This window comes from Myotis yumanensis, unplaced genomic scaffold (assembly GCF_028538775.1).
Source record: "Myotis yumanensis isolate MYYU_CA2020_CCGP unplaced genomic scaffold, mMyoYum1.0.hap1 SCAF_3, whole genome shotgun sequence".
NCBI classification, from domain to species: domain Eukaryota; kingdom Metazoa; phylum Chordata; class Mammalia; order Chiroptera; family Vespertilionidae; genus Myotis; species Myotis yumanensis.
In genome coordinates this window covers 2813145-2840366 of record NW_027223754.1, presented here as the reverse complement: position 1 = coordinate 2840366, position 27222 = coordinate 2813145, and the positions used below count along the sequence as shown (strand labels likewise).

Sequence of the window (27222 nt, the reverse complement as noted above, 5' to 3'; positions counted from 1 at the left end):
AGAGAGAGAGAAAGGGGGGATCTGGGTGGCTCTCTTATTCTCGATGCATGTGCTCCTTCAGATTGCAAGTGCTTACAAGTAGAAAGGATGAGCAGTGACTTAAGCGTGTATTTTAGAGCCAGAACTGTGTTCCAATAGTGCAATTGCTCATAGGAACTCTGTAGGTCACTAAAGCTGTCTAAAGCCAAATTCTTCATCTTTAAAATTAGACAATGATACTCACCCCTCTAGACAGAGCTAGCAAGTAAGATTTATGTGAAATGAGCAGCATACAGGAGACTCAGCAATGATTCCTCCCTGTGCTTGTAACCTCCCTCACGTCACCCATTCCAGTAACACAATTTTTGAGCTCAATTTTGGTTTGATTGATTGATTGACTAATAGGCAGATTAGAACAGTTGGGATAGTCTGGCTAATCAACCAAATCCCTCCACCGTGTCCTCTCAATAATGTAAATTATGAAAGTTTTATCTCAATAAATCACTTAAATTACTAACCAAGATTTTATTTTTAAGAAAATGTTAATGTCGAAAAGATAGGGGCACCATATGTTTAGGGTGACTCTGACATACTAATAAAGTTATTTGGGAAGGTCTAGAATGTGAAAAATACAGCATCTTGTTTATATTTGACTAGAGGCCCAGTGCATGAAAATTCATGCACTGGAGGGGGAGTCCCTCAGCCTGGCCTACCCCCCTCTCACAGTCTGGGAGCCCTCAGGAGTGGGAGGCGACCTGGGCATCAAGGGAAGGTGATGCCCCATCACACCTCTGCTGCTGCCACTGCTGGCAGTGCAAGCCTCGACTGGCCCTGGTTACCTGAGCCTCGGGCAGCCCTGGGGGGCTGGGAAGCCGCCATCGGAGGCTTGCCTACGCCTCATGCTGGCCCTGGGTGGCTGGGGAGCTGAGGGGACTGGGGGGTCTCCAAAGGCAGGCACACAGAGTGGCCAGGCCCATGGGCCCAGCCTTGCTGCGCGCCTGCCACTACAGTGGGGCTGAGGGAACTGGGCGCCGCCATCTTGTGGCTGTGAGCGCCGCCATCTTTGAGGGTGTGGCAGTCAATTAACATATACCCTCCTTATTGGCTGTGGGCATCGCCATCTTTGAGGGCGTGGCAGTCAATTAGCATATTCCCTCCTTATTGGCTGTGGGGCCCCGCCATCTTTGCAACGGTGTAAGGGTCAATTAGAATATTCCCTCTTAATTAGATAGGATAAATTTGCTTACTGTCATTTTATTTGGTTTTCATTTTTATTAATTAACTAGAGGCCTGGTGCATGAAATTCGTGCACGGGGGCGGGGTCCCACAGCGTGGCCTGCAATGATGCCAGTGTCCCTTGCCCCAGCCAATGGCCCAAGGCCCCTCCCCTCCCTCCGCACAGCCAGGGCACGGATGCTGGGCTCACGTCATTGCGAGCCCAGCATCTCTCACCGCGGCCTCTGGCCGGAGGCCCCTCTCCTCCCCTTCCTCATGCGACCAGGGTGCAGATGCTGGGCTTGTGTTGCCGAGGCGATGCCGCCAGCGTCCCGCCCCAGCCACTATGGGTGCTGTCATCTTTGTTGCGGAGTGACGGTTAATTTACATATTACTCTTTTATTAGATGGGATAGAATTAGAGATGGTAAAAGTTGTTGAAGGAGCATATAAAACAGAAAATACAGGCATCTTGACCTCATACCCTAAATATCATAGTTTTTTTTTCCTAATAGTAAAGCTATGGGGATTTAAAGGTGATGCCAAATGCCAGCAGCGTATTGAAATAAAAGTGTCCCTCAGCCCCAGAGAATCCCGGCCCCCGATGAGCTGATGTGGGGACAGTTTTAATAGCACTTCTGGTAAAGAGGAAGGAGTGAAACCCTAGACGTGACCGAGGCGGGATTTGTTGGTAATCCTGGGGCGCCTCAGTGGAAGTCAGCACAGTGACTCAGAGCCTGTGACGGGCCAGCTGTCCCAGCCCATGGCTCCCTGTGTGTGGTCCCCATTACCACACCCCAGGGAAGCCTGGGGGTGATGGCCATGCAGCTGCTTCCCTGGCAGGACCTCAGCACCGAGGCAAGGGGAGCATTTCAGTGCTTTGAAGTCAGTGGCACTGGGTCCAGTGAATGGCCACTGTCACCTCCTCCGGGGGGGCCTCTCTGACTCCTCTGCACCAGGGCGAGGCTGCTCCTCTAGGTGCGCCCACCACACCCTGTCCCCACCTGGACGTGTCTGATGTCTGTCTCCTTCTCTAGACCATGAGATCCTTGTCGCAAGGATATTATATTTTTCTATGTCTCCCCAGCATTCAGCAAAATGTTTGACACATAGTAGGTGCTTAAAAAGTGTTCACTGAATGAAAATTAAAGTTATTTTCTATGGCTTTCCATGTATGAAATTTTATTTTTTTTTCTGACAACAGCCCAACCTACATCATTGGCTCATTGGATGAGCCCTGGATGAGATCATCCAGTGGTGGACTGCTTGAGGACTGAGCTCAGGACCTACAAATAGGACCCGCTCAAGGCTTGACGTGATGGGCTTAGTTCTACCTGCTATTCCGGATATCATGTGCAGGGACCCCGCACACAGAGCCTTCAACGTGTTCATGCTAATTCCATACCAAAATAATAACAATAATAAGACAAGAGGCAGCAATGTGTATGTCGATTTCACTACCCGGATTTTGACGCTCAGAGCAGAGGCCTGCGTGGCGTCTGTTTCTTCCCAGGGTGGAAAGCCAGGGGCGCGGGCCGGGCACGCCTCGCAGGCCTCGCTGGAAGTCCGGCCAAGGGGGCGGCGCGGGCGGTATAAATAGCCCGTGGCCGGTATAAATAGCCCGGAGGCCGCCTCGCTGGGATTCCGGCCGCAGCCCAGCTGTCAGGCCCGGGGCTCAGGACGCGCAGGACGGCCGCCCACATTCCTGTGCAGCCATGTCGGCGCTGGAAGACGGCCGGCCATTCGCTCAGCAGCTGTCCAACGTCTACTTCACCATCCTCTCCCTGTTCTGCTTCAAGCTCTTTGTGAAGATCAGCCTGGCCATCCTCAGCCACTTCTACATCGTCAAAGGCAACCGCAAGGAGGCGGCGCGCATCGCGGCCGAGTTCTACGGCGCGGCCCCGGGACAAGGTACGTGGCGCCCGCTCTCTGGTTTCATCTGAGTTTCACACTCGGTCCTCCCACCATCCACCCAGCAGGTGTGATTTCTCTGACGGGTTGCTTCAGAGGGGGTCTCTTAGAAACTTCTTTTTTAAAAATTTCTTTGTTGATTAAGTGATTACATATGTGTCCTTATCCCCCCATTGCCCCCGCACTCCCCCTGCTCATGCCCTCACCCCCCTGGTGTCCGTGTCCATTGGTTGGGCTCATGTGCATGCACACAAGTCCTTTGGTTGATCTCTCCCCCTTCCCCCCACCCTCTAAGGTTTGACAGTCTGATCGATGCTTCTCTGTCTCTGGATCTTATAAACTTCTCGTTGTGGAAAATGTTTGCTAACTCCATGGTTTCATACAAAAGAAAAAAAAAGTACTTTGCTGTGGAAATGTCTGAGTTAGTAAAAGGCAGGCATCTTTGCAAACTAGATGAATGGGAGCACACTTTTAACTATACCTTGTTCTGGCACGTGTGGCTGGTTGGTTGGAGTGGCATCCCAGAAACCAACTACCTATACACTGTTCTGTGAATAAATATCATAAAACTTTAAACACTTCCTTTGCCATAGTTTTACAGGCTTCGATCACGGATCCCACTTGTATGGTCCGTTAACATATAGCCAAAGTTTTATCATTTTTAATTCAAGTCTTTAGGCCTATGGGAAAGCATTGCTTTAAAAGAGAAGATTTGGAGATCTGATGTGTTTGTCACCGCTGTTATTTTACCAAGATTAACCACTTGATTAAAGAATAAAGCGCAGCATATCAAATAAGATTTACGGCGTGTGCTTTCCTGGTGGCTTGTTGCTTTGCTCCATTTGTAAGAAATGGATGGTAAGAGGATAGGAAGATGAATTAACAAGGGTGTATGTGTGCAGCCAAGAGCACCCGCCCATGCTTCCCAGAGGAAATTGAGGTATGATGCCAAATGAGAAACAATGATTTGAATCATAGACTTTAAAGGTTGTAAAACCATTTCTGTTCTATCGGTCTGATACTCTGTACAATCACAGTCCTTGTGGTGGGTTTCAAGGTGACATTTTTAGTTCTGATGGTCTTTTGGTTAATTTCAGGTGTGAAAATTGGCAGGCAAGCACACACATTTTAGATCCCCAGATATCTCTAACGTAACTTAAATGTTCAGAATCTAAATATCCTACCACATAACTATAGAATGTAATTTTTTTCAAAGCACTTAGAGTGGAAAACTTGACCTCTTAAAAATCTGATTTCTTCCATTTTTCAATTTGTGAAAATAATTCATTTTAAATGCAGGTTACCCTGTGTGTACATGGAAAGCTGAGTAAAGGCCGGAAATCTTTTTTTGGTGTATGAGGTAGATCATGAGTATATTTTTCCCCATAAAGAGTTTTCTTATGCAAAGCGAGGACTTGATGAACTCATGGAAAGTGGGGGAATCTAACTGCCTGTAGGCACCTCCCACGAGGAAGGTGGGCCCCGGAGGAAAGAGGCAGCGTTTGACCCTGTGCCCCCCCAGCCCGCTTCGGAACAGGTGTAGCTATGGGAACGTGGCAGCGTTTCACCGGTAGACCGAATATCTTGTTTAAAAACATCAAACATCGAAGACTAGATTTTAAAACAAAACCACATTTCCAGACACCAGACTAAATAGATTATATGATTGTAGGTCCCAGCGTTTACCCTCTCGGGCAGCCTACAGCTCATTACCATGCTTCATGGTCAAATCTTGTCTACAGATTAGGAGAATTGCCCTATGTAAAAACCGAAAATATGGGCCAAAACGCTATAATTTTGTATGTGTGTGAACTGACGAGGGTTTTAGAGGCAGCTATGGAAGCTCATTTTTTGCACGTATTTTGGTGCAAATAAAATGCAACAATCGGCTTCTCTTCAGCCTGGGCTCGGTGTGATGAAGCTGGTGTGGCAGGCATATACGAAATGGCTCCCTGCTTTTTACGAGTCTGTGTGAAGATATCTGAGAACTCTAGGATTATTTCCCAAAAAAGGGAAGAAGGAAGTTAACACTCACTAATAGAAAACCCTTTTCCTAGGAATATAAAGTTGTTTACAATTTCTGTTTTGTGTTGTTTTGAGTGGTGGATCTCTTTAGCAAAATTCTGCCTTCCAATATCTTGCATTAATCTATATGTTAAGTAATGGAATATATTATGATAATTTTATTCAGTGTAAGCATAATTAGTCTCCTTTAAAAAAATTTGTTTTTGTATTGGATTATCAGATACCTTGCAAACACTTTATTGATCTCCTACATCTAAGAATTCATTCTTTCTTGCCCAGGAAATTATTATTTTCTTCATTTTAATGTAGCTTGTTCTTTTCTTTACTATAAATAACTATTTTTATATTGATTACATTTTTATAATGAACTAATCAGGCTCAATTATCTTCGTTTAATCTGGCAATTTCCTCCTTCCTCGGAGAGATTATCACCTTTACTCCACTTTGAGTTAGGTTTCTCTTTCCTCCTTTCAAGACTTAGCCAGATGGCTCCCCAACATTTATGATGTGGGGGTGCCAAATTCCATGAAATAGGAGCTCGTGTGTGTGTTTTCGTGTCCTTCATAATCAGAGAAGACCCTGCTGACAGCCGTCTGGATGTCCTCCCGTGAGCAGTGTGCTTGTTAGGAATGAAAGAACCGTGTCTTAGAAACGCCCGCAAGTCAGCCCATTGTACCCACAGATGCCGGGCAGTCTTAAAGCACTTTCCCAGCAGGCTTGAGACCACAGGATGAGTACACAGCAAGAATGCAGCACAGATAAATGGTAGCTAAAGTAGCTTAAGGTTATTTCCTTCTTGATCTTTATTCCAATAAAACAAAAATCCACCTTTTCGTTTTCTGTACCGATGACTTTTATCAACGCCACCATCAAGTAGAAGGGACCCCCTTATCACACTTTGTTATGTAACTACCGCCTGTATCGTTCCTGCTGTTTAAGGTCCTGGTGACAATCTCTATGTACCAGAGGTCTAGTCCATTTTTAAAGCTAGCCCTGGACTTGGAGACTGACTGTGAGACTAACATAGTTGAAAGGTGTTTTCAACTGTGCTGTTAAATGGTACAGAGAGCAAATGAGGCTGTGGGGAGTACATGGGTTTTCTGAAGTCACTCCACGGTCCCAGAAGAAGCCATGAGCTGTAATATTCCAGGGACACCGCGGGAGTTAGCTGGCTCCTCTTTTCAGTTAAGGGCAATATTTCCCAGTTCTATCTTAGGCTCTGAAGGAAGTTCAGTAGCTTTACCCACAAGTGGACAGGGCCCGTTCTAAGCACTAGTTTTTTGAGCACCCCTGATAGCAAGGAACTAAAGAAACAGAATATAACAAAGACAAAAGGTATCATTCCCACCTGTAAGCTTTTTATTCTAAGTAAGGAGATAGTGTATCAGCATATAATAGTGACTTTCCAGATAGACTTATACCAAAGGAATCTGATGAATGGGAAGATGAGTCTAAAATGTGGACTTTCAGAGGTATGCGTGGTGAGGCAGATCTTGAGTTGACCCGAGGAAGGAGTAGAAGCATGGGTTTAAGCTTAGACTATTAAGAGACAATAGATTTGACTGCAGTAGAAGGTTTATGAAGCAGAAAAGGATGTTAATAAATTGGGCACAGATATGAAAGAATCTGAACGGCAGGCTAAGCAATTTGAACTTTGAAAGCAAGAGGAGTCATTGAGAGTTCCTGGCAGAGTGTGTGTGTGGGGGGGGGGGGGAGAAGGGGGGCTCGGAGGGTGAATGGGAAAACACATGCATAAAATCCTAGTTTAAGATAGACTTGTATATTCATGGTCTTTGGAGTTGGGCAGTGGGACAGGCTTGGATAGGTAGCTGAGGAGCTCCCTGCCATAAAGAGGTGAGACCGAGGCTTGTTTGTTGGTGCTGGCACAGATAGAAAAGAAAGAATGACAAGAAATATAAATTTAAAAAAGAAAAGAAGAATAGATGAACCTGATGATTCCTTTAATAACATTGGCAGAGAAAGCAAATGTTACCTTAGGGAACTGACTGTCTCCCAGAATTCGATTTAACATATCTAAAGAAAAATATGTCAGTCACAAGGATTCGTTGATACACAGGCAGATCTGTGGTTTCCAGCCACCCCGGAGAGGTGGGCCCTTAGCTGCTTAGCCGCCTCCTCTCTGGTGTGAAACATCAGGGTAAATCAACTAGAATCTGAAATCTGTTCTTGCATTTGATTTATTTACTGTATTCCCCTTTGTCCCACCTTTTCATCGCCAAGCCACCTCTGATTATTACTTGCCTCTCCCTCCAAACTTGTCCACAGAAAGAGAATGTGCTGGTTTGACCCAGCACTGCATTAGTCCATCCGACACTAATGGTCCTTGTTGTAAATTCAGGTACTTGAGTCTTGATGTCGGTCCATAGAGTTTGTGCTCTGTGAGTTGTAAGCGCACCCCTCAGATGTGAATTTGCTCCAGCTTTGCTGCCAGATCAGGTTTCCAAGCCTGTGAAGTCATGGGCACATCCTAGACTATGGAAAACTCATCAAGGCACTGTCTCTGCGAGGCTGCTTGAAAGACAGTCTCGTGACTCCCAACCTCTTCGGCCCTCTTTTCATCGCTGAGACTTTCCGTAGAACACAGGAGAGATGGAGCGTCATCTCATGCAATATTCGTGTTTGTAATTTGATAAATTTGGATCTAGGGTTGCCATTAAGCATGCAGTTTGTTGCTGTTTTTCTTGAGCTGTCTATTGTTGATACTTGGAATTGGGCTACCGAGTAAGCCTTTCACCACAAGTCAAAGTACATGTCATTTGGAGAATAGTGTGAACTGGGTGGGAAAGCAACTAGAATTTTATATAATGTCATGTCATTTTTTTTCTCCATCAGTAACGTCCATCCCAGGTCTGAAAGCTACGTCAGGAATTTAACTCTGCGCAGATGCCGGCAACGGCACCCAGTGGCATTTATCATGCCTGCTTCTGAGGAACACAGTCAGGTGGTTTTCGGTGCTGCTGTGTTGATTAGATATGAGGTTAGTTATGTTAGGAACGTTCCTCAGAACCTCAGCGGTGAGCAATTTCAAGGGACAAATCTGTAGGATGGCTTATTTCCTGGTGTTCATTATAGAAAGGCATTGAAGATGTGAGAGCGTGGGGCACATGTTCTGCACTTAGGCGGAGCACTGCCTAAAATAACCTGGATCAATAGAACTGCTCTTCTATGATAAAAGCATAACATTATAATCGAAAATGCTAACGAAATGTTTTTAAAGAGATTTTCATTTTACCCAAGCTCTACTAATGTCCGGGTATGCCAGGCCACTTTTTGGGAGGAAACTATTTTTATCGCATGAGTGGAAAATGGAATCTGGGAACAAAGGCTGTCACTTTAATGTGTTAATATCTTTCTTCTTCCTCCATATTTGGAGAATCGCATGAATTTGTGGAATTAAGGAACTTGGCATAGTTGATGATAGCTTAGGAGGGATCCGTTTTCCTGGGAATAACCTTCTCATGCCTTTTGTGCTTCTCTTTCTTCCTTTGGTCGTTCAATTATTTGCTCATTTATTACAGAGTTTTCTTGTGTATCTTTTATGTCAAAGGCACTGTGCTGGGCATTAAGGATAAAATATACAAACATACCACTGTCCCTTTCTTACAGGAGTGTATAGTCTAGTGGGAGAGACAGACAGATAACTAAGTCATTTAAAAGCATCATAAGTGCTATTTTGCATGGTTAAGGAAGGGGCTGTGGGAGCACAGAGGAGAGAGTACAGATAAGAATGCTTCTGCCTGGGATATGGCTCTTAACTAAAGGCTGTACCAACAGCAAGCATGGGCTCTCCCATAGCATGCACGGGTCCTTAGTCATAATGCTTCCCAGTTCCCCACTTTCACTCCCATGTATTTTCCACCTCTCAACCTACTGATACTATTATTTCTAACTCACATCTCCTGCCTAAATCTTTACCTAAAGCCTCAGAGATTTGTTGTTAAAAGAATTTATTTTTGGAAAAGAACAGGTATGCTCATTGCTTATCCACCAAGGTTTTGGAAAATTAAAAGCATTTCGGTGATATTTTTCAGAATGAATTTTGTATATATTGATAGATGCCATTGTTATACTCAACTCTGAAATTTTTATATAATAAGGACAGTTAAAGAATGAAAACTAGGTCTCTATTTTCTGCTTTCCAATTTACTATCTCTCTTAGAAATGGTAAATTATTAAAGTAAGCAATTTTTTCTTATTATTTGACCTAACTGAGAGTTTTATATTTAATTCAATTCAATAAATACTTGGATACCTACTCTATTCCTGGCACAATATTATGTGACACATGTTCGTAGTTGGATGCGTATGAATCTGTACATATGTGGCTGTGCATATATATATTTACTTTTTACGACATAAGACTTGCTTTTTGAGAAAAAGAAGACTTAGGTGAGTGGAGCCAAACCTTGTACATGTCAAACACCCAAACAGCAAGCAAGTAGAAATTTGTAGGGTGCTAGGGGAAGCAGTTTAGTTCTGCAATGAATGTTCCCTAACGAAGTCCATTGAGAGTACCAGGAACTTCATGCAGAAGGTAGAACTTACAGTTAAACTTCTAAGACAGATCATATCTGGTTGCGAAGTAAAGATGAAACCAAGCTGAATATAAAGAAAAACAGGACGTTTAGGACGCGGAACTAAACAAGCCTGGTTCATCTGCGATGAAGAATGAAGATAACCCTTAGATAAGGACGCATAGTTGGGTGGTTGGTGTCAGTGTGAAAATAAGCACACATCTTCTCAGCATGCACATCCAAACGTAATAGCTCTAGTAAGAGCTTTCTAATGCCTTTCCTGGATTTCACCTACAAAAAAGTCATTAGCTAATGATGGAAATGCTTACCACCAGAAGCATCTTACAGAATCCTTGGTGTAACTTCATGAACCACATCTTGGAGAAGATAGAATGCCTATGTGACATTGACCCCACAGTGCACCTGCTCAGAGGGGCTCCGTGGCAGTTCCGTGGGCTCCTGCAACAGTCTTAATACATTACACTCATTTCCTCGCCTGGAGGAGGGAGGAAAGCTTAGCTCCGGTGACAGACAATCCCTGTCCTTGAAAGCGGGCGGAGCATTTGGAATGCCTCTTCCTCTGAAACTACCTCAGAAAGTTTTGGAAGGAAGTGTGCCAAGCCAGCTCAGCCTCGAAAGCCTGAGTGAGGGCAGCGAATGGATGAAGAAATGACAAAGAGAATAAGCTGGGTCTTGGGGGATCTCCTGTGCCTGGCTGAGGCCACAGAGAGAGATCCAGAGGCAAGCTGAGCCTCTATTTTATAGTCAGAGGTAAACAAGGTAGTGGTCACCATAGTTACAGTGTTCTTGTGAGTTTCGCTTGTTTTGGCAGCACTCGCTGCACCTCCCTTAGCCTATTAGCTACCCAGATAAGATCTAGAGAGCGTCATAAGGTCAAGCCTAATTATGCTGAAGAGGACTGTGCCCTCTAAGCTGGGACTTATTTGTGGCTTTGCCAACAGGTCAGTCCAAGGCTTAACCCTATAGCTGCGACCTACAGGAAGGAAGGAGGGAGGGAGGGAAGGAAGGAAGGAAGGAAGGAAGGAAGGAAGGAAGGAAGGAAGGAAGGAAGGAAGGGAGGGAGGGAGGGAGGGAGGGAGGGGGAGGGGATTTGCTAAGGCTATGTGGACTTTTGGCCTTTCTTCTTTACCAGCTGCACAAGGAACAAATCCTCCATTCTTTCCAGCCTTCTCTCAGCAACGCTACAAAGCAGACCATTGGCTTTTAGACTGAAAATGCCCAAAGAATGCCAGGCCCCGGCACAGGAGGCTGAGGGAGGCCCACACATCGTCGGCACTTCCAGGGGGCCTGTGATTAAAGAGGTGCACGCTGCGAAGTTGAGGTTGAGGGTGAACATATTAGAGTGATCTTTTTTTCTCAGCCTCATAATTCTCCACTGGTTACTGTGAGACAGGGTTTTAAAACTCCGCCCTCTGAGTAGATTTAGGAGTTTTCTAGAAGAGCGTCAGGGACCAAGAGGCTGGGGTGCTGTGAGGGGACAAGTTTCCCAGGTGCCCCTTCCCCTCCCTAACAGAACACCTCGGCTTTGATGGACCTTCCGAAGTTGGGCTGTAGGAGGAATTTTTCTCTAAAGAAAAGGATAAAATGAGGATTTAAACAAAACTGTCCCAGTTTATGTCAAAGAAAATGTAAGTTACATGCATCTCTCCAGAACCTGACCCCCCTGTGAAATGAGTCCCAGCTGAATATCCTTTCAACACTCTTTCCGGAGGGTTAGGGGTAGAAGTGAGAGGCCCGGACGCTTCTTTCTCCCCCGGGGCAGCTATGTCCATGTCTCCACTGCCTCCTGAGCAGGACAGAAACGCCGGGGACGCAGGCCCTCTTTCCAGAGGCCTGTGGTCTCACCGCGGGCAGACTGCAAACAAGCTGAAAGGTGAAACCCAGACGCCACCCATGGTCTTAAATAGAAGCACTGGCTCCTCTGCGTCGCCAAGTGTGCAGCTTGATTTAGATGAGGACGGAGACCCAGACAATGCAGTGGAGGCCGGCGGGTGGAGAACCTGCCCTTGGCCATCAGGACCTGCCCGGTTCCCTGCTAGCGGGCTGAGCCAGGTAGTCAGCTGCCACAGGCTCATGGAAGCCCTGCTGCCTCCGGAAAGGCCTCGCCCCGGAAGAGCGGGGCGATGGCGAGCAGTCGGGATGCAGAGACTGACTCCTCACAGCAGCAAGCGCACTTGATGAGCCGGGAGATGTTCCGCGAGTTCCGTTTCCCGACCCTGCCTCATTCACGGGGGAGACGATGAGTCCTGCCGCCCATCCGGTAGAGTAGCAAGTGATTTTTAGAATGAAATGACCCACCCAACAAATTTCAGAGATCGGGAGCTTTGTGTCTTACTTCCCGCCTGAGCCACAGCCCAGAACGGAGAATTAGGAAAAGGAAAGAGGCCAGTTCCTTAGAGTTCACGTGCCCAGAATCGCAGACCCACTGAGTCTGAGAAAGAAGGACCGCTCCATGGTGACCCCCAAGACCTGGAAAACCAGGGGGCTCATGAAAATGCGAGTGAGCTTTTCTCCCTGTCGTCATGATGAAATAGCCCATCTAGTGGAATCCAGGGTAGGAGCTAGGTTTTGTGGCTCCTTGTCATTCATTACTCAAATCCACAGAACAAGAGTGGTTTGGGGTAGAGAGACTACGTCCTGTGCAATGAAAGTTAAAGCAATACTTGCATATCTCATTGGGGTGATATGACAAGAATGCGAAAGCGAAATCTGTTTGAATAAGCTCAATACTTAGGGTCTCCTGGAAGCAATGCTAATATTTGTTTTGAAGAATTGTTATTTATGCAAGTTCATTTGATTTGCATAAATGTGCATAAATGACTGAGATGTTTAAAATTATTTAGAGCTAGATTTTTAAAAGTACATACAAACGGCCACAAACCTGGTTCTATAGCTTTAGAATGAATATTTTGATTATTGAAAAAAGAAGCTTTGGGGAAGATAAAGAATTTAATTAGAAGGGAAAAAATGATGTTTGTAATTAATCTGAGGCTCACGAGGCAAACGTGATTCTTGCCAAATACTTGGATCCTGAATTATAACCCGACTACAGGGGAAAACAGCTGTTACTCGGAGAAGGAAATAATTTACTAAGCAAATCACTTGGTCCTTGAAATCGCCACTAATGGCAAAGAGGAAAAACAATGCCTTGGATATTGAAGAACCTCAGCAATAAGTAAAGACCTCAAATCAGCAGGAAATGGGCTTTTAAAATCACCTTGCAGACAGCCTAGTGGTTTAGCCACCCGACGTCTTTCTATTATGGTTCTAGACTTTCTAGCCGTGTCTGTGGTCTTAGGAACGCTGTTTAAGGTCTGTAGCCCTCAGTGACTTCATCTGTAAAATGGGGATGGTGGATGGATGTTATTTCAGAGGGTCATTGTGAAGTTTCTATGAGATATAATTTATGACCTCAACCATTTGCCCCTGTGTCTGGCAGGTAACTAACACTCCATACATGTTGGATTCAGAGTCCAGAGTGCTAACCATTACACCATGGGGCCCAAGCTTTACATACATGTTATATTGTCCTTTAAACATGTTCAAAACCAGGGCAAGAATGCCACCATGTAGTAACAGGGAAGCATCACTAAGAAAGGACAGTGAACGTATAACTAATCGTGTTCCTGAACAGTTGCCAAAGCACAGGCTGACAGTGGGACTCAGCTGCCCAGCAGGCAGGCGTTCTGCCCCAGCTCACGTCAGCTCCTCAGGGAGATGTTTGCGGGACTTGAGTGGTTGCTTTTATGTTTATGTCGATTTAAGGATAAACTGAAGCTCAGAAAGGCGAGGAGGTTGTCAGCTTGCTCAGTCAGTCACCGGAAGAAGGAGAGCTTTAACCACCAGCCGCGGCTCCCGAGTCTCTCTCCTCAAGCCCAGGCCTGTCCCTCTACCGGGGTGGAGACCTTTGCCTGCCAAGGGCCATTGGATGTTGATGTCACCACTCGCTTCACTAACTCACTGAATATAGATGGATGCTGCTGTGAGAACACTACTACTATTATGGTTCTAGACTTAAGAACACTACTTCTATTATGGTTCTAGAAGGGCGTCATGAGGGCCCTGTGCGGGCTGATAGTGAACTTCACCACTCGCTTCACTAACTCACTGAATATAGATGGTTGCTGCTATGAGAACACCTAGATTCCTTGGAGTTCGAGTCCCCCCTGCAGTTGCCTTGGCAGGGCCAGACCCAATGCTTCGCAGGCCTCATAGGAGCTGTGGGCCGGGCGCTCCCCACCCCTGCATCTGTCACACCCGGGGAGCCAGGCGATGGCACAACGGGGCCTCGTGCTCAGCAGGTTCCCGTGCCGGCCACACGCTCTCTACTGGCCCTTTCCACGCAGAATTCTAACTATTTAAAAAGGGTTTAAAAGACAACACCTTCCAAACACTCAAGCAAAAATAAGCAGTGGGTTCTGGGCCTTTAAGGCACAAGCTGTTCTTGCCAGGCAAATATTTTCTCTGCCAGGCTTCACACACAGGACAAGCAGGGATTCTGGGCCCCGTGTGGATGGAGCAGCGGCCGGGCCGCCTCCCTGGGAGCTGCTCTAAAGGGCCTTGCAGGAGGCTCCCCCGCGGTCCTACTCTTTCTAAGAAACTCTTCTTGCCAGAACTTCTTCGGACAGAAACGTATTTCTGGGCAGATCTGGTCAGATACCTGGTGGCGGCTCTCCCGTGGGACACCTGGGTTTTCTGGGAGGGCGTCATGGGGGCCTGTGCGGGCTGATAGTGAACTTCCCGTCTCGCTTAGGTGGGGCATAGAGGCTTCACCTGCAGCAGGCGATGCCCCACGTTACCTCCTGCCAAACCACTTTCTTGCCCTCCCCTCCCCTCCCCTCCCCTCCCCTCCCCTCCCCTCCCCTCCCTTCCCCTCCCCTCCCCTCCCCTCCACTCCCCTCCCCCTCCCCTCCCCTCTCCTCTCCTCTCCATCAGTGGCAGCTGAAAAGGGAAGACAGGAAAAAAACAAACAAACTAAAAACCTGTGATGACAACACTAACAGTGAAGAGCTAAGTTTAGGGATTTGGCGTTTTTCCCTTGATTTTCTCTGCTCCTTTCTGCCAGCTGGTCGCTCCAGGAAGCAAGCAAAACACAGCTTTTCCCTGGACATATCTCACAGAAAGCTCCTTGCCTCACGTGGAGAGAGAAGCATAATCTTTTTGAATAAGCAGGTTTATATCCGGAAATAAGGATGCAGAGTTATTTCATAGCATCGTCGGACAACCTGGGATACTATCGCTGGTTTACACCCTCTGGGACCCTGGCTGGGCCCGCAGGGTCTCCCCAGGAGCTGGCAGGAGCACTGCCACTCCCCCCGCCACTCAAGGACGCTCTGAAGGTGGCCAAGCATCTTTTCAGAAAGCGATAAGTCACAGGTAATGTCTTTGTCTTCTCCAGTCCGAGACTGTTAAACTGCACAGGCCATTGAACTGCATATATTACGCCGGGAGCAAAGTGATGATTCAGGCAGTAGGGACATTAGGGCTGGTTCCTGTAAGTGTGGGAGGAGCCCTCCTCCTCCACTGCTCATGACGAGGCGTCAGTCTCCACCTCAAGTCAGAGAGGAGTGTCACCCCGGAAAGCCAGGCAGGAACAGGCTGAGGGACAAAGAACTGTCTCCAAGGGGAAACCAGGCCGGCCGGTGGCTCAGCAGTTGAGCATGGACCTATGAGCCTGGAGGTCACGGTTCCATTCCCGGTCAGGGCACATGCCCAGGCTGCAGGCTCGATCTCCAGTGTGGGGTGGCAGGAGGCAGCCAATCAATGATTGTTTCTTATCATTGATGTTTCTCTCTCTCTCTTCCTCTCCCCTCCTCTCTGAAATCAATAAAAACAAATTTTTTTTAAAAAGGGGGGGAAATGCCATGAGGAGCCCTCACAAACTGGGGAGTGGCATTTCTGAGCAACATGGTGGCCTACAGTGACCCCGAATTTTCAGAAGGTAGCTCCATCTAGCCTAGTCTTCAATAGAAGTTATGGCCCAACCAGTGTGGCTCAATGGTTTAGTGTCTACCCATGAAATAGGAGATCACGGTTCAATTCCTGGTCAGGGCACATGCCCGGGTTGTGGGCTTGATCTCCAGTAGGAGGCATGCAGAAGACAGCCAATCAGTGATTCTCTCTCATCATGGATGTTTCTATCTCTTGCTTCCCCTGCCTCTCTGAAATCAATAAACAAAACAAAACAGAACAAACCTTCCATGAGCTCAGTGGTAGTAGTGCTAGAACCTCCCACGAGCTCACGTTTGTGGCGAAGAAGCCTCTGTGGCCAGAGCCGCGGGAGGAGGAGGACCATGTGTAAGTTGCTACACTGGGTCCCTGTCCGAGGTGCATGTTGTGTTTTCTCTGGCAGCCATCATGCTCAGAGGCGAGGGCACAGGGGCTCATGTCACTCCCTGTATGGATCTGTGGCCCTCTTAACATTGCAAGCTGGCAGGTGGTAGAAATGGAACAATTGTGCAAAGAAAGTAAGTAAAAAATAACAAAAGGACAAGAAAAGTGTGCTTTTTATGAGAATAGTGAGCACCAGCCCAAAACAACCCATTCGCTGTTGTAAACACATACAGCCATGAACTCATCTGATCCTTACGGACCGCCTTGCGATGGAGGCGCGGCCGGTCCCTAGCCCTGGTCTTGCCTTCCTTCCTCAGGCCACGGGCCTAGCGCTGAGTGCCCGGGCGCTAAGTGCCAGTGTCGTGCATGGAAAGAGCGCGGGCAGGAAGCAGACCACCTGGGGCCGGGCCTGCTTTGCTGGTCAGGCTCTGGTGACTGTGAGGACATCCCCTGCCCTCTCTCCACATCAGGGTCCGTATCTGCAAAACGAAGGCGTGAGGCCGGGCCAGCGGGCTTTGTGTCTCTCTGTCCTTTTCTTATGACCTGGAGGCCTACTATGCACAGCTGATGGCTGGAGGCCGTTCTCTGTGAAGACCGAGGCCACGCCCGGCTGACACATGGCAAGGCAGCTCTCAGCTCCAGGGTCTTTGAAGCCATTTGTTTCTGGGTTTTTTAAATATATTTTTATTGATTCAGAGAGGAAGGGAGAGGGAGAGAGAAAGACATGGATGATGAGAGAAAATAATTGATCGGCTGCCTCCTGCACTCCCCTCCCGCCCCCCACTGGGGACCAAGCCTGCAACCCGGCATGTGCCCTGACTAGGAATCAAATGTGACCTGGTTTATAGGTTGACGCTCAACCACTGAGCCACACTGGCCGGGCTGAAGCCATTTGTAAGTCCCTAAAGTAAATGGTCGCTAAGTCCCCGTTTTAGCTCTGGGACACGAGGATTTCTCATGTTACTTTGACTATTGGTGAATCACTTCTGTGCCAGAGAAGCTGTTACACAGAGAACCCAAGATCCTTTTGTGAATGTGTCACACCCACCTCGCCTCCCCGAGTGCAGAGCATGGCAGTTACTCAGCCCAGCTGCTCAGAACAGCTGGCCTGAGTCACCAGGACACATCAGGGCAGCTATTCCGGAACAGCCCCGTGGTCCCCGGACAGATGCTTCTCATTCCCTTCAAGGGTCACAGCGGTCCCTGGGCACATCGCCTGCCGTTCCGCTCTCCTGGCCGCTGGGGCCTGTCCCCCGACATCTCCCCCTCTCCACTGTGACTCAGGAGGTGCACAGAAGGAGAGCTGAGGGCAGGGAGCAGATCTTCGGCAGATTTGGGAGGTCGTGGCAGGGGATGGGGGGCTCCCAAACACCACTGCTTAGGATAAAGGGTAGCAGGTAAGAGGAGCCATGAGCTTTGCTTGCTGTTAACACCCTCCTCGATTTTAGTCTTTAGGGCTGGCCTCTCTGTGTTAATTAGCATTTTCTTCACCACGAACTAAACTACATTGGGGAGAAATGGAGAGAACTCACAGGCTTTAGGAAGAAGTTGTGAAACAGAAACCTGCTTAACCACCATCCTAGTCGAGAAGTAGCCAACATTCTTGGAACCCAGAAGCTTCCCAGGTAACCCTACCCAGACCTAGCGCCCATGCCCCATGCCCAACGACAGGGCGCCTCGCTGGTATAGCCATCATGTCTTGCCTTTCTTTATGGTTTTCACTCCTATGACTACATCCCCAGTGGGTAAGGTTTGGCTTGGCCTATTTTAACATTTTGTGGGAATTGAATCAGTTTCTACACATTCTTTCATGACTTTCTCTGTTCCCTGGGCACCATGATGGACAGATTTGTCTGTATGCATCTGGAATTCCTTCATTTGCAGTGCTGTGAACTCCGCTCCCAACCTGGGGCAGTTTCGAATGACGTTGCTATAAAGAGTGAGGAGAGATGATCTTGCAAGGCTGGCGGTGTGGTGGGGCCAGGCCGCACAGCACACGTGTCTTTGCTTTTGAGATAGCGCCACACGGTTTTCTATCACAGTCGTGTCTATGGAGAGACAGAAGTGTATGGGAATTCCTGGCACTGCCCGTTGTTGCTAATATTCGATATTGTCCGTGTTCTTCAGTGTAGCCAATCGGGTGGGCACGCAAGTGTATCTCATAGTTTAAATTTCACTTCCCTGACTAATAATATCATTTTCCCATGTTTATTGGGCATTTGTATTTCCCCTTCCGTGATGTGTCTGCCAGATATTTTGCCATCTGTTCTTTTGAGTGATCTTCCATTGGTCTTTAGAAGTTACTTATATATGCTAACAATTAGATAGACAATGAATGAAACTTAGAGAACCAACGACAATGATCTTTTGTGGCTATTTCACTTTGTATGGCTTTTTCTTTTGGTGAACAGAAGCTCTTAATTTAAAAATAGTCACATTTAGAAAACTTTTCCATTTTGGTTAATACTGTGCAATTTACCTTAAAAATCCTGCTGTACTTCAAGATAATAAAAGTATTTTTCTGTATTCTCTTCTTAAAGCTTTCCTTTCAAATTACCCACTCAGAACTGATGTTTTGAGCGGTGTGAGTCCGTTTTTACTAGTGGACAGCCAGTCTTCTCTCACCACTTGTCGGAAAGTCACCCCTACATTCCGTAGCCACGGCAGCGCCCTCTGCACCAGCAGGGGCTTGGTGTGGGGTCTGTTTATGGTGTCCTTACAGTTCCACAGCCCTCGCCTTCCCTGGTTTCTGCAGCTTTAGAATATGTGTTGGTGCCTGGGAGAGCAAGCCCTCCCAATTTGTTCTGCTTTCTCAATAGTTTTCGTCATTTCTATCTTGGTAATTTAAAATTTCACGTATCAATTTTAGAAGCAACTTCTTTGGTCCATAAAGCGCCTGTTGGGTTTTTGTTGGAATTCATTGAGCCTATTATGTAATCACTTATTTGAGGAAGACTTTCCATCTTTGTGATACTTTGGCCTTCCCATTTATGTTCTATTTCCCATTTGTACATGTTTTCTTTAATGTCTATGATTATCCCCAGGGGGAGCTTACATGTTTTTTTAAAATTTATTTCTAAGTACTGAATTGTCTTATGCTACTGTACATAGTACCTTGTTAAATGTTTTTCAGTTTCCACCTGTATGTTATAGTCATAGAGAAATACAATTAATTTTCGCATATTAGTCGTATACCAAGCAACCTTGTTAAACTCATTAATTCTAATAAGAATCTGTAGGTTCTGTGGGGTGTTTTTAGGTAGTAAACCCTACTACTTGTGAGTATGACAGTTGTGTTTATTCCTTTATAATTGCTATACTATTTTTCATTTCTTCTTTATTTTATGGATTAAAATTTTGGGGACAATTTTAAATAGAGTGCTGCTGCTGAATGACTATTTTTTTTTTCTTTCAGAGGGAAAGCTTTGAACATTTTGCCTTTAAGTATAATGTTTTCTGAAGGTTTTGTTCGTTTTTGTAGATAACCTTTAGCATTTTCAAGGAAGTTCCTTATTATTTCTGTCGCTTTACCTGAATTTTGTTCTGTTCTGTTATAACGACTCTGGCACCTTTACCTGGGCATTGCAGTCACCGAAGAAGAGTTGCTTCTGCAGATGCTTCTTTCTCAGCATCCCTTGTGGCGTCAGTGATGTATGTCAGGGTGAGCTTTCCTGTCTGGGAGACGATCCCTGGTGCCCTCACGCACTGCCTGAGCAGCTGCCCTTGGGCTGCCCAGCCCGCGTTCTCTGCTCACAGTGGTTCTGCGACACTGATTCAGGCTTTGTGACCTATCAGCATCCCGCCCGTTCGCGGCTCTTGGCCACGTGGCCTGCACATTTCCGACAGATGGTTTGCAGAGGCGTTCTTTTTTAAGATGAGCTTTTCCCCAACGTTTTTAAAGCTTATCTCAGAAAAATCTGATTTAACAGCGTCGTTCTTCCTCCCTCCCTATTATATCCTGGTCCATCATTTGTCTTCGTAGGGTCTGCAGAAGGCTTAACCTTTACTAATTTTATACCGAGATCAATCTGGGGAGACTTTGTGTGTGTTTGAATAAGTGTACGTGGTTCACAGAATGTGTCTCACTGCTTCCTGGTGGTGGTGGTGGTGGGGGGCGGGGGACTGGCCAGGCCACCTGGACACTCCTGAGAGCCCAGGGTTGCAGGACAAAGTGTCGGGAGGGCGGTGGCTGGGGCGAGGCTTGGGCCACCTTAGCTGAGGTGACGGGTCACAGGTGGGTGATGTTCACCTGGTTGTAGGATAAAAATGAGATTTATCAAGGAGATGGCCACGGTTAGAGGAAGACACTCTGCACTGGGGTGAGGTCTTATCTCCAAAGAAGGTTCCAGACCTCAATCCTATATGGAACCTTAGAGCAGTCATTGGCAGAAAGTAAGTGGCAGCTTTTGTATGTTGTGCTGTGGACAAAAGTAGGTGTGGATGCAAATGTGGTTTACATGCAACATCCCACACAGCAATGAGTTTGTGCTTGGCGCACAAGGCCCGTGTCAGTCCCAACTTATACTGGAGAGATTCTACTTACAAAGACAAGATTATAGCTCCAATCCTATTTTAGCTCTCCTTAATGTCAAATCTGCATAAAAGTTTAGGCACAGACAGTGTTTAAAAACTAAATATGATGTATAACTTTCAGAGAAGAAGAGGGGAAATGGAATTTAAAAATTAATCAAATCTCACTCATGAATATAGATACAAACATCTTAAATAAAATATCAGCAAGCCAAATCTAGCAAGAGGAATTAGCTTTCTAAGAAATCCGTTCTCATAAAGTCTCCTATCTTAAATAACACCCTGGCCCATACACTGAGCAGAAAGATAATGTCCTGTTGGGAGACACGACCTGGCTTTGGCAGAAGCACACGATCGAACTTGTGAAAGTTACTATGGGGATTATTGTGAAGCAACTCCCAGACATATCACTTAATCAATAAAGAGAAAAGGGATTGGATGATGGCCAGATCGGATGTCGGGAGAACAGTTAGTAACTGTTACACAGGAGCTTGGTCCAGACCTCTGACAACGTTGTTGCTGGTATTGGACGTTAATGAACATGGACAGAAGAGAAATTTGGGAGGGAAAATGGGCATGATGAAGTCACGGCTTGGATTAGGCCCACTTTCACACCAACATTGGAAAGCCCAGAGGCAATGACCATTAAATTTATCAGCATTTGCAGTGCAAGACATGGGCATTATTGCGCATCTAATGACTTGCCGTCAGTTCTGTGTCTGTTAAACTGGCATTTACCTAGCAATGAACAGCAAACGTTCAGCTTGGGTTGAATTTGATTCAACTCAGCAAAACTCACTTGGGAACTGTCCAAATCTTCTTCCTTCATCCCCACTGACACAATCTTCCAGAACCAGGGATGTTGGTAAGAATAAAGAATATTCCAGAGACTTTGTGCTTTCAATTAATTTGAAATTTGTGGCTTCTTCCCTTTATTTTATTTTATTTTTCATTTCTAATGTTTTAAGTATTTTCTAAACTCTGACTTTTACCTGAAAATGGCTGGTCCATTACATATTATATATCAACTAGCATTTCTTTCTTTGCAACCAGTAGACTCACATGAGCTAGTGTTGACGTATCATCTGAGTCTGTAACTCTTCTAGTCTGTTTTTTGTTGCTTCATCTTCATGGGCTGTTTTTGTTGGCTCATCTGTTGTGTTTTGGTTACAAAGCAGTGAAGTTACAGGCTACCGGGAGCTGTTATACCATCGTCACTGAGCCGCTGATGGACCATGCAAAGGTGTGATGTTTACGGGTAACTGAAGTACTTGAAATGTATAAGTTTTTAGTTTGCTTTTGAATTTAACTACTATACAGAGAGACAAGATTTGCTAAAGTTAGCATGAATAGCACATTTCTATTTACATTATACACGAGTAAGAATAATGCCGTAAACACTAACGTTAATTGAGCACTGTGCACCAGGCGTTGTTCTTATTTGTTAGTAATTCATTTCATTCTCACAGACACCCTATGAGGTAGGGTTGTTATCCCATTTTCCAGATAAGGAAATCGAGGCACCAAGAAATTAAGTGACTTTCCCAAAATAACAAGTTTAACAATTGGCTGAAGTAGAATACAGACCCAGCTCTGGCGGTTTGTGGCCGAGTTGAGACTCCTAATTGCACCCTTATTTTGCACGGAGTGGCTTTCCTGGAATTTGTTAAGTCAAAGGCAGATAAATTGCTAAGTCAAGTAAAATTGATTTTTATTTATTTATTTATCTATTTATTTTTGTTTTTGTTTTTTTGGACAAAATTGATTTTTAAAAGTCACATCCGTGAGAGTTTAAAATATGTTATTTCTATTGTGTCTGAAAATAAAACTAGGATTTTTTAAATGCACTATATAAGTTCTTCTATATATACGTTTATCAGGAGTCTGGAGAGATGTCTAGTCCTGTTTTCAAAAACAGAATCGATGTCTTTGGGTAGGTCTTCCTTGTTTGTTTCTCTTTCACAATGGCACCTTTCATGTTGGTGCCTTTCGTTAATTTCACACCTTACACGCTAGCTTAGCGATTTCAAAGATACCATGGTAAGAAGAATGGCAGCAGCCAGGACAGTTTTGCCTACTTTTCCGCAGAACGTTTTGGGCTTCACAGAAGTCTTAGTCATGGAAATGCACTGTCTCCAGCAAGGTTGTGTCCTCTTTCCTGAGGACCATGGCTCACTGCTTCCCATGTGCGCAGTGAAAGTGCATGTACATCAGATATTTAGTGGACCTTTATAGCAGTTATGGGGCCATCACTATAACCCCACGATGGGAATTTCTGAGTTCGTCATGACCGGAAGAACCTTTGATTCCCAGATGTACAAGGGTTACTTAGACAGCGATTGAAGTCCATGCAATTCTAAAATGCCTCCCTGGAGTCTCAGGTTCAAGTGGGCAGCAATTCTCTTTTCATTTTTGTGCCCCCAGAACATGTCACTTGGCCCCTGATGAGGGCTGAATGAATGAATGAATGATATCCCACCACCTTATTCTTTCATTACACAATGAGAGATGAGTATACCTTAGGAGTTAGAATTTATGCTAGTGTCTCGTGACTTAAGCATTTGGGTACTTTGAGTTAAAATCGTATTTTATTATTTTCTTTCTACATATAGAGATTAGTATTTGTGTCTCTTAAAAAAACCATTTCAGTCATTTCGTATAGTTTAAAATATTCCAAATTCAAGGACATTGTTTCTTTTATAACATCATAGAACAGTGGTTCTCAACCTTCTGGCCTTTTAAATACAGTTCCTCATGTTGTGACCCAACCATAAAATTATTTTCGTTGCTACTTCATAACTGTAATGTTGCTACTGTTATGAATCGTAATGTAAATATCTGATATGCAGGATGGTCTTTAGGCAACCCACAGGTTGAGAACCGCTGTCATAGAAGATATTTTAAACATGTTGAGAAGATGTTAGCCCTCGATGTTAACACACATATGAGTGAGGTAGAAATCACCTGTGAGCTCCAGCTAAGGAGAATTACTCTTCATTGCGAAGTTTCCTGGACATTGGGGTCAGGTACATTTCCCTCAATAGGAGCCCCTCACCTTTTGGTTCTGTATCTACAGTAAAAGTACAAGCTAATAAAGTGTCCTTCACTACGGTGTTTAGGCCCTGATATTAGATGTGCGGTTTTCTCATGATCCCAAGTTTGTTTTCTGTAGCGATGTTTCAGACCCGTGGCCTCTCCTAACCACGCAGCTCCCACTCAGAGGGGAGTTCCCAGGGACCACACAATGTCACTGTCGGTTTCCCAGCAACCGCTGTATAAGCCGTGGATGACCCTTGAAACGGGGTAACTGTGAGAGAACAATTGCTCCATTTCCCCTGGACACCGAGGTCAGAGGTCAGGCTTGCCCCCAGACCTCATCTGCCTCAGTCCCCATCATTAGGCCAACAGATCTGGGCACTCATGTTTCAATAACATAGAATCAAAGATAAAATGGTACCAAAATGGGGCTCAGAAGTGATTCTTGAGAGTTACACAGACGCGTGGCTTCCTAAGGAAACTCGCAGCAGCGCTGACCGAAGCGCTGAATAATGGCCAGTTCCAGATGCGACTCAGCGACGGCGGGAGTTTAGCGCCCACAGGTAACAAAACACCTCTGTGATGATTCCAGGCAAAGGTTTTCTTGTACTTTGTGAGCTCTTGGTCATGGAGAAACACTGGACATTCCTTTTTTCAGGGCTGGGTAGCTTATATTTTTTTAAAAGACATTTTAGAAAATGGATAGACACAGACTTTTGCTCCAAGATAAAGGATTTGAGGGTGATAGCCATTTAGGTATAATTCCTGAAAGCAGTGTATGGACGGAGCTGCCCTTTGGGAAAGAAAAATGTCCACCCTGTATTAGCTTGTCTATTGGAGTTATGGCTTTTGTGCGATGATCATATTGTAGTTATGATGACAGAGTCCTCGTCTTTTAGAATGCATACTGAACTGTTTATGGATGAAACTATATAATGAGATTTGCTTCAAAATAATCCTAGGAGCGGGGATGGGAGGGAAGGGGGTGGGTTGCCGATGAAGCCAGACTCCCTGTGAGTTGATAACTGTTAAGCTGGTTGGTGGGTAGTTCTATCTTTGGAATATTCCAGAGTTTATAAGTGGGGGAGATTGCCACCTCAGATCCAAGCAGGGGTCTGTTCATCTTAATATTTTGCTGATAGTGGAGGAACTTCATGATCTAAGTCCCCAAATTCAGAAATAGACCTTCAAGAATCTGTGTCTGTGGATTACTCACTCATGAGTTTAGCTAAACGCCACCCACTTGTTTAAATAACATAGAATCAGCCGAACCGGTTTGGCTCAGTGGATAGAGCGTTGGCCTGCGGACTCAAGGGTTTTAGGTTCGATTCTGGTCAAGGGCATGTACCTTGGTTGTGGGCACATCCCTACTGGGGGGCGTGCAGAAGGCAGCTGATCGATCTCTCTCATCGATGTTTCTAACTCTCCATCCTTCTCCCTTCTTCTCTGTAAAAATTCAATAAAATATATATTTTTTAAAAAAATAAATAAATAACATAGAATCAAAGGTACAAAAATGGGGCAATTTTCCTTTTGGAAGCAGTAAACTCCTGACGTGTATGATTGGTTGTGTAAACTAAAAAAAAAGTTTTCATTTTATATCTGTGTCCCAAATATACCTGTTAAAACTGTGGATGGCGATTGGCCCAACATTCTGGTTTTTCAGAATTTCTTGGAAAAGTCTATTCACTCAGCGCAATTGCATGATTTTGTAGATTTGCATCACAATCCCGTGTTGGTTCCAGCTTTCCCTTGTGAAGTATCTAAAGGCATCAGGATTTCTTTCCCGCAGACGACCCCTTCATCTCTCTGAGGATTTCCACTGCTTTTCTCTGACAGTCTCACCATTCCTTTCTCTCTACGGAGTGGTAGCCAGACAAGCACAAGTCCCTGAGTCCTCAGACACTTCCGGGTTGGTTAAAATGGGAATAGGACGGCTCCGGGGAACGGAATCACCCTGTTCCATTTCCCATTGCCTTCCTCAGGCTTTGCACTGTTACCTTAGCCTCCGAGGGTAGAAATAGCATGCCGCCTCCCGTCTGTGGAATATGTCCTGCTGCTTATCTGACATATCGTTCCCAGGCCTTTATCACCTATGGAACATAATGTTCATTCGTTCCCCTGGTGTTTCCTCTAATCCTGGTTGGCTTTTAAACTTCTTCCTGCTCAGAAGGCCCGTCGATCTGCTGTGGTTTGTCCAGTCCACTCTTGTGCTTACACTGAGGAAGCAGCCAGGCTCTCTGCGCACTCTGAGGTCCCCTGGGGCATCCTCCCTTACCCCATCACAGCACGAAATGATTCCATCCACTGCATTCGCTCCCCTGTGGATTCTTTTAGGAAATCACACAGGAGGGAGCATGCTCAGTTGACTCAATCTCTTGTTCCTTGTTTTTTTCTAGTAAATTATCTGTGATGGCATTTTCCTTCCGTGCCATGGAGTCACTTTTAAAACTGACTTATGCTTTGGATGCATGTAAACGTTCTGAGAGAATTAGCTCACTAGTCCACCTGATTATTTAGGTGAATTGTTATGTGTGCTCCACTGGCCAGCACAGCACACGGCTCAGTAAACTAAATCCGGGGACTTCTCCCAGACTGCACTGCACTTGTATACCCCACGGACTACAGGAAGCCCTCTGGAGGTATTCTTGGGAATTCCCCATTCAAAGGAGGGGCGCTCCCAGGGACCACACTCCTTAAACTAACATTTTTTGTGTGAAATCACAGATGCATGTCCTCAGTCCCTGCAATCCCAGTGCACAGCCCTGTGGAGGAGGCAGGCATTATACACAGGCATCCAAAATTGTTTTAAGAACAAAATTGTCCCCATTTTTATAATCAATCCTCCTATAGTTTACTATAGCAAAATAAAAGTGAAAAACCAAAAAGCCAAAAGTTTAAAATTGAAATTTTTTTTACCCACAAAAATTAGTGTTGACTTCACCTTTATCACCCATTGCCCCACCTCCTCCCCTCTGAGGGGAATAGAGTCGATAATATTGTGATAGGTTTGTCAGTGTAAGGTATAGAAATGTTGAATCACTATATTGTACATTGGAAAGTTACATAACACTGTATAACAACTCAAAGAATTTTAAATAAAAATATTAGTGCTTATTGTGACTGTGTGGCTAGTGGAGATCTTCAGACTCGCTTATGGGCTCCATGGGGGGACAAGGAGTAGTGGGCATGACAGCGGGCACATGGGCACGTGCTGGACTGAGCAGGCCCTGTGCTGACCACCCTTCAGCCTTCCCCACCTTCCGCTGGGGTCCTGTGCCCCATGCAGACAGCCTGGGCTGAGCTGGTTCCATTGGGAAGTTTGGCCTCCTTTGTGGTAACATTACATGCCTAAAGCTCGTATGCCACCTCGCCCTTTGTGTGTGAGCCCTAGGATCTGAAGACCAAAGAATGGTACAGGCCGAAAGAGGGATCTTCTCCCGTGCTCCTCATTTTATTTATGTATTTATTGTTAGTTATTTATTTACTTTAAACTGTGATTTCTTTATTGAGAGAAGGAATGATTACAGACATGCACCACATAAAGTTTTGTCAGTGATGGACTGCTTATACAATGCTTGTCCCATCCTATCTAATAAAGAGGGAATATGCAAATTGACCATCACACCCTCACAAAG

The 27222-nt window shown here is 45.6% G+C and overlaps 1 protein-coding gene across 2 annotated transcripts in view; it reads left to right on the top strand.

Annotated features, from left to right (window-relative positions):
• The window catches only part of ASB5 (ankyrin repeat and SOCS box containing 5), a 56455-nt gene that overhangs the window by 3689 nt on the left and 25544 nt on the right, over window positions 1–27222 (top strand). For both annotated transcript variants that reach the window (XM_070408122.1, XM_070408123.1), the window contains exon 2: window positions 2398–3104. In XM_070408122.1, the coding sequence (XP_070264223.1) occupies window positions 2909–3104 (196 nt within the window). In that variant the 5' untranslated portion in view covers window positions 2398–2908. The remainder of the gene's footprint in view (window positions 1–2397; window positions 3105–27222) is intronic.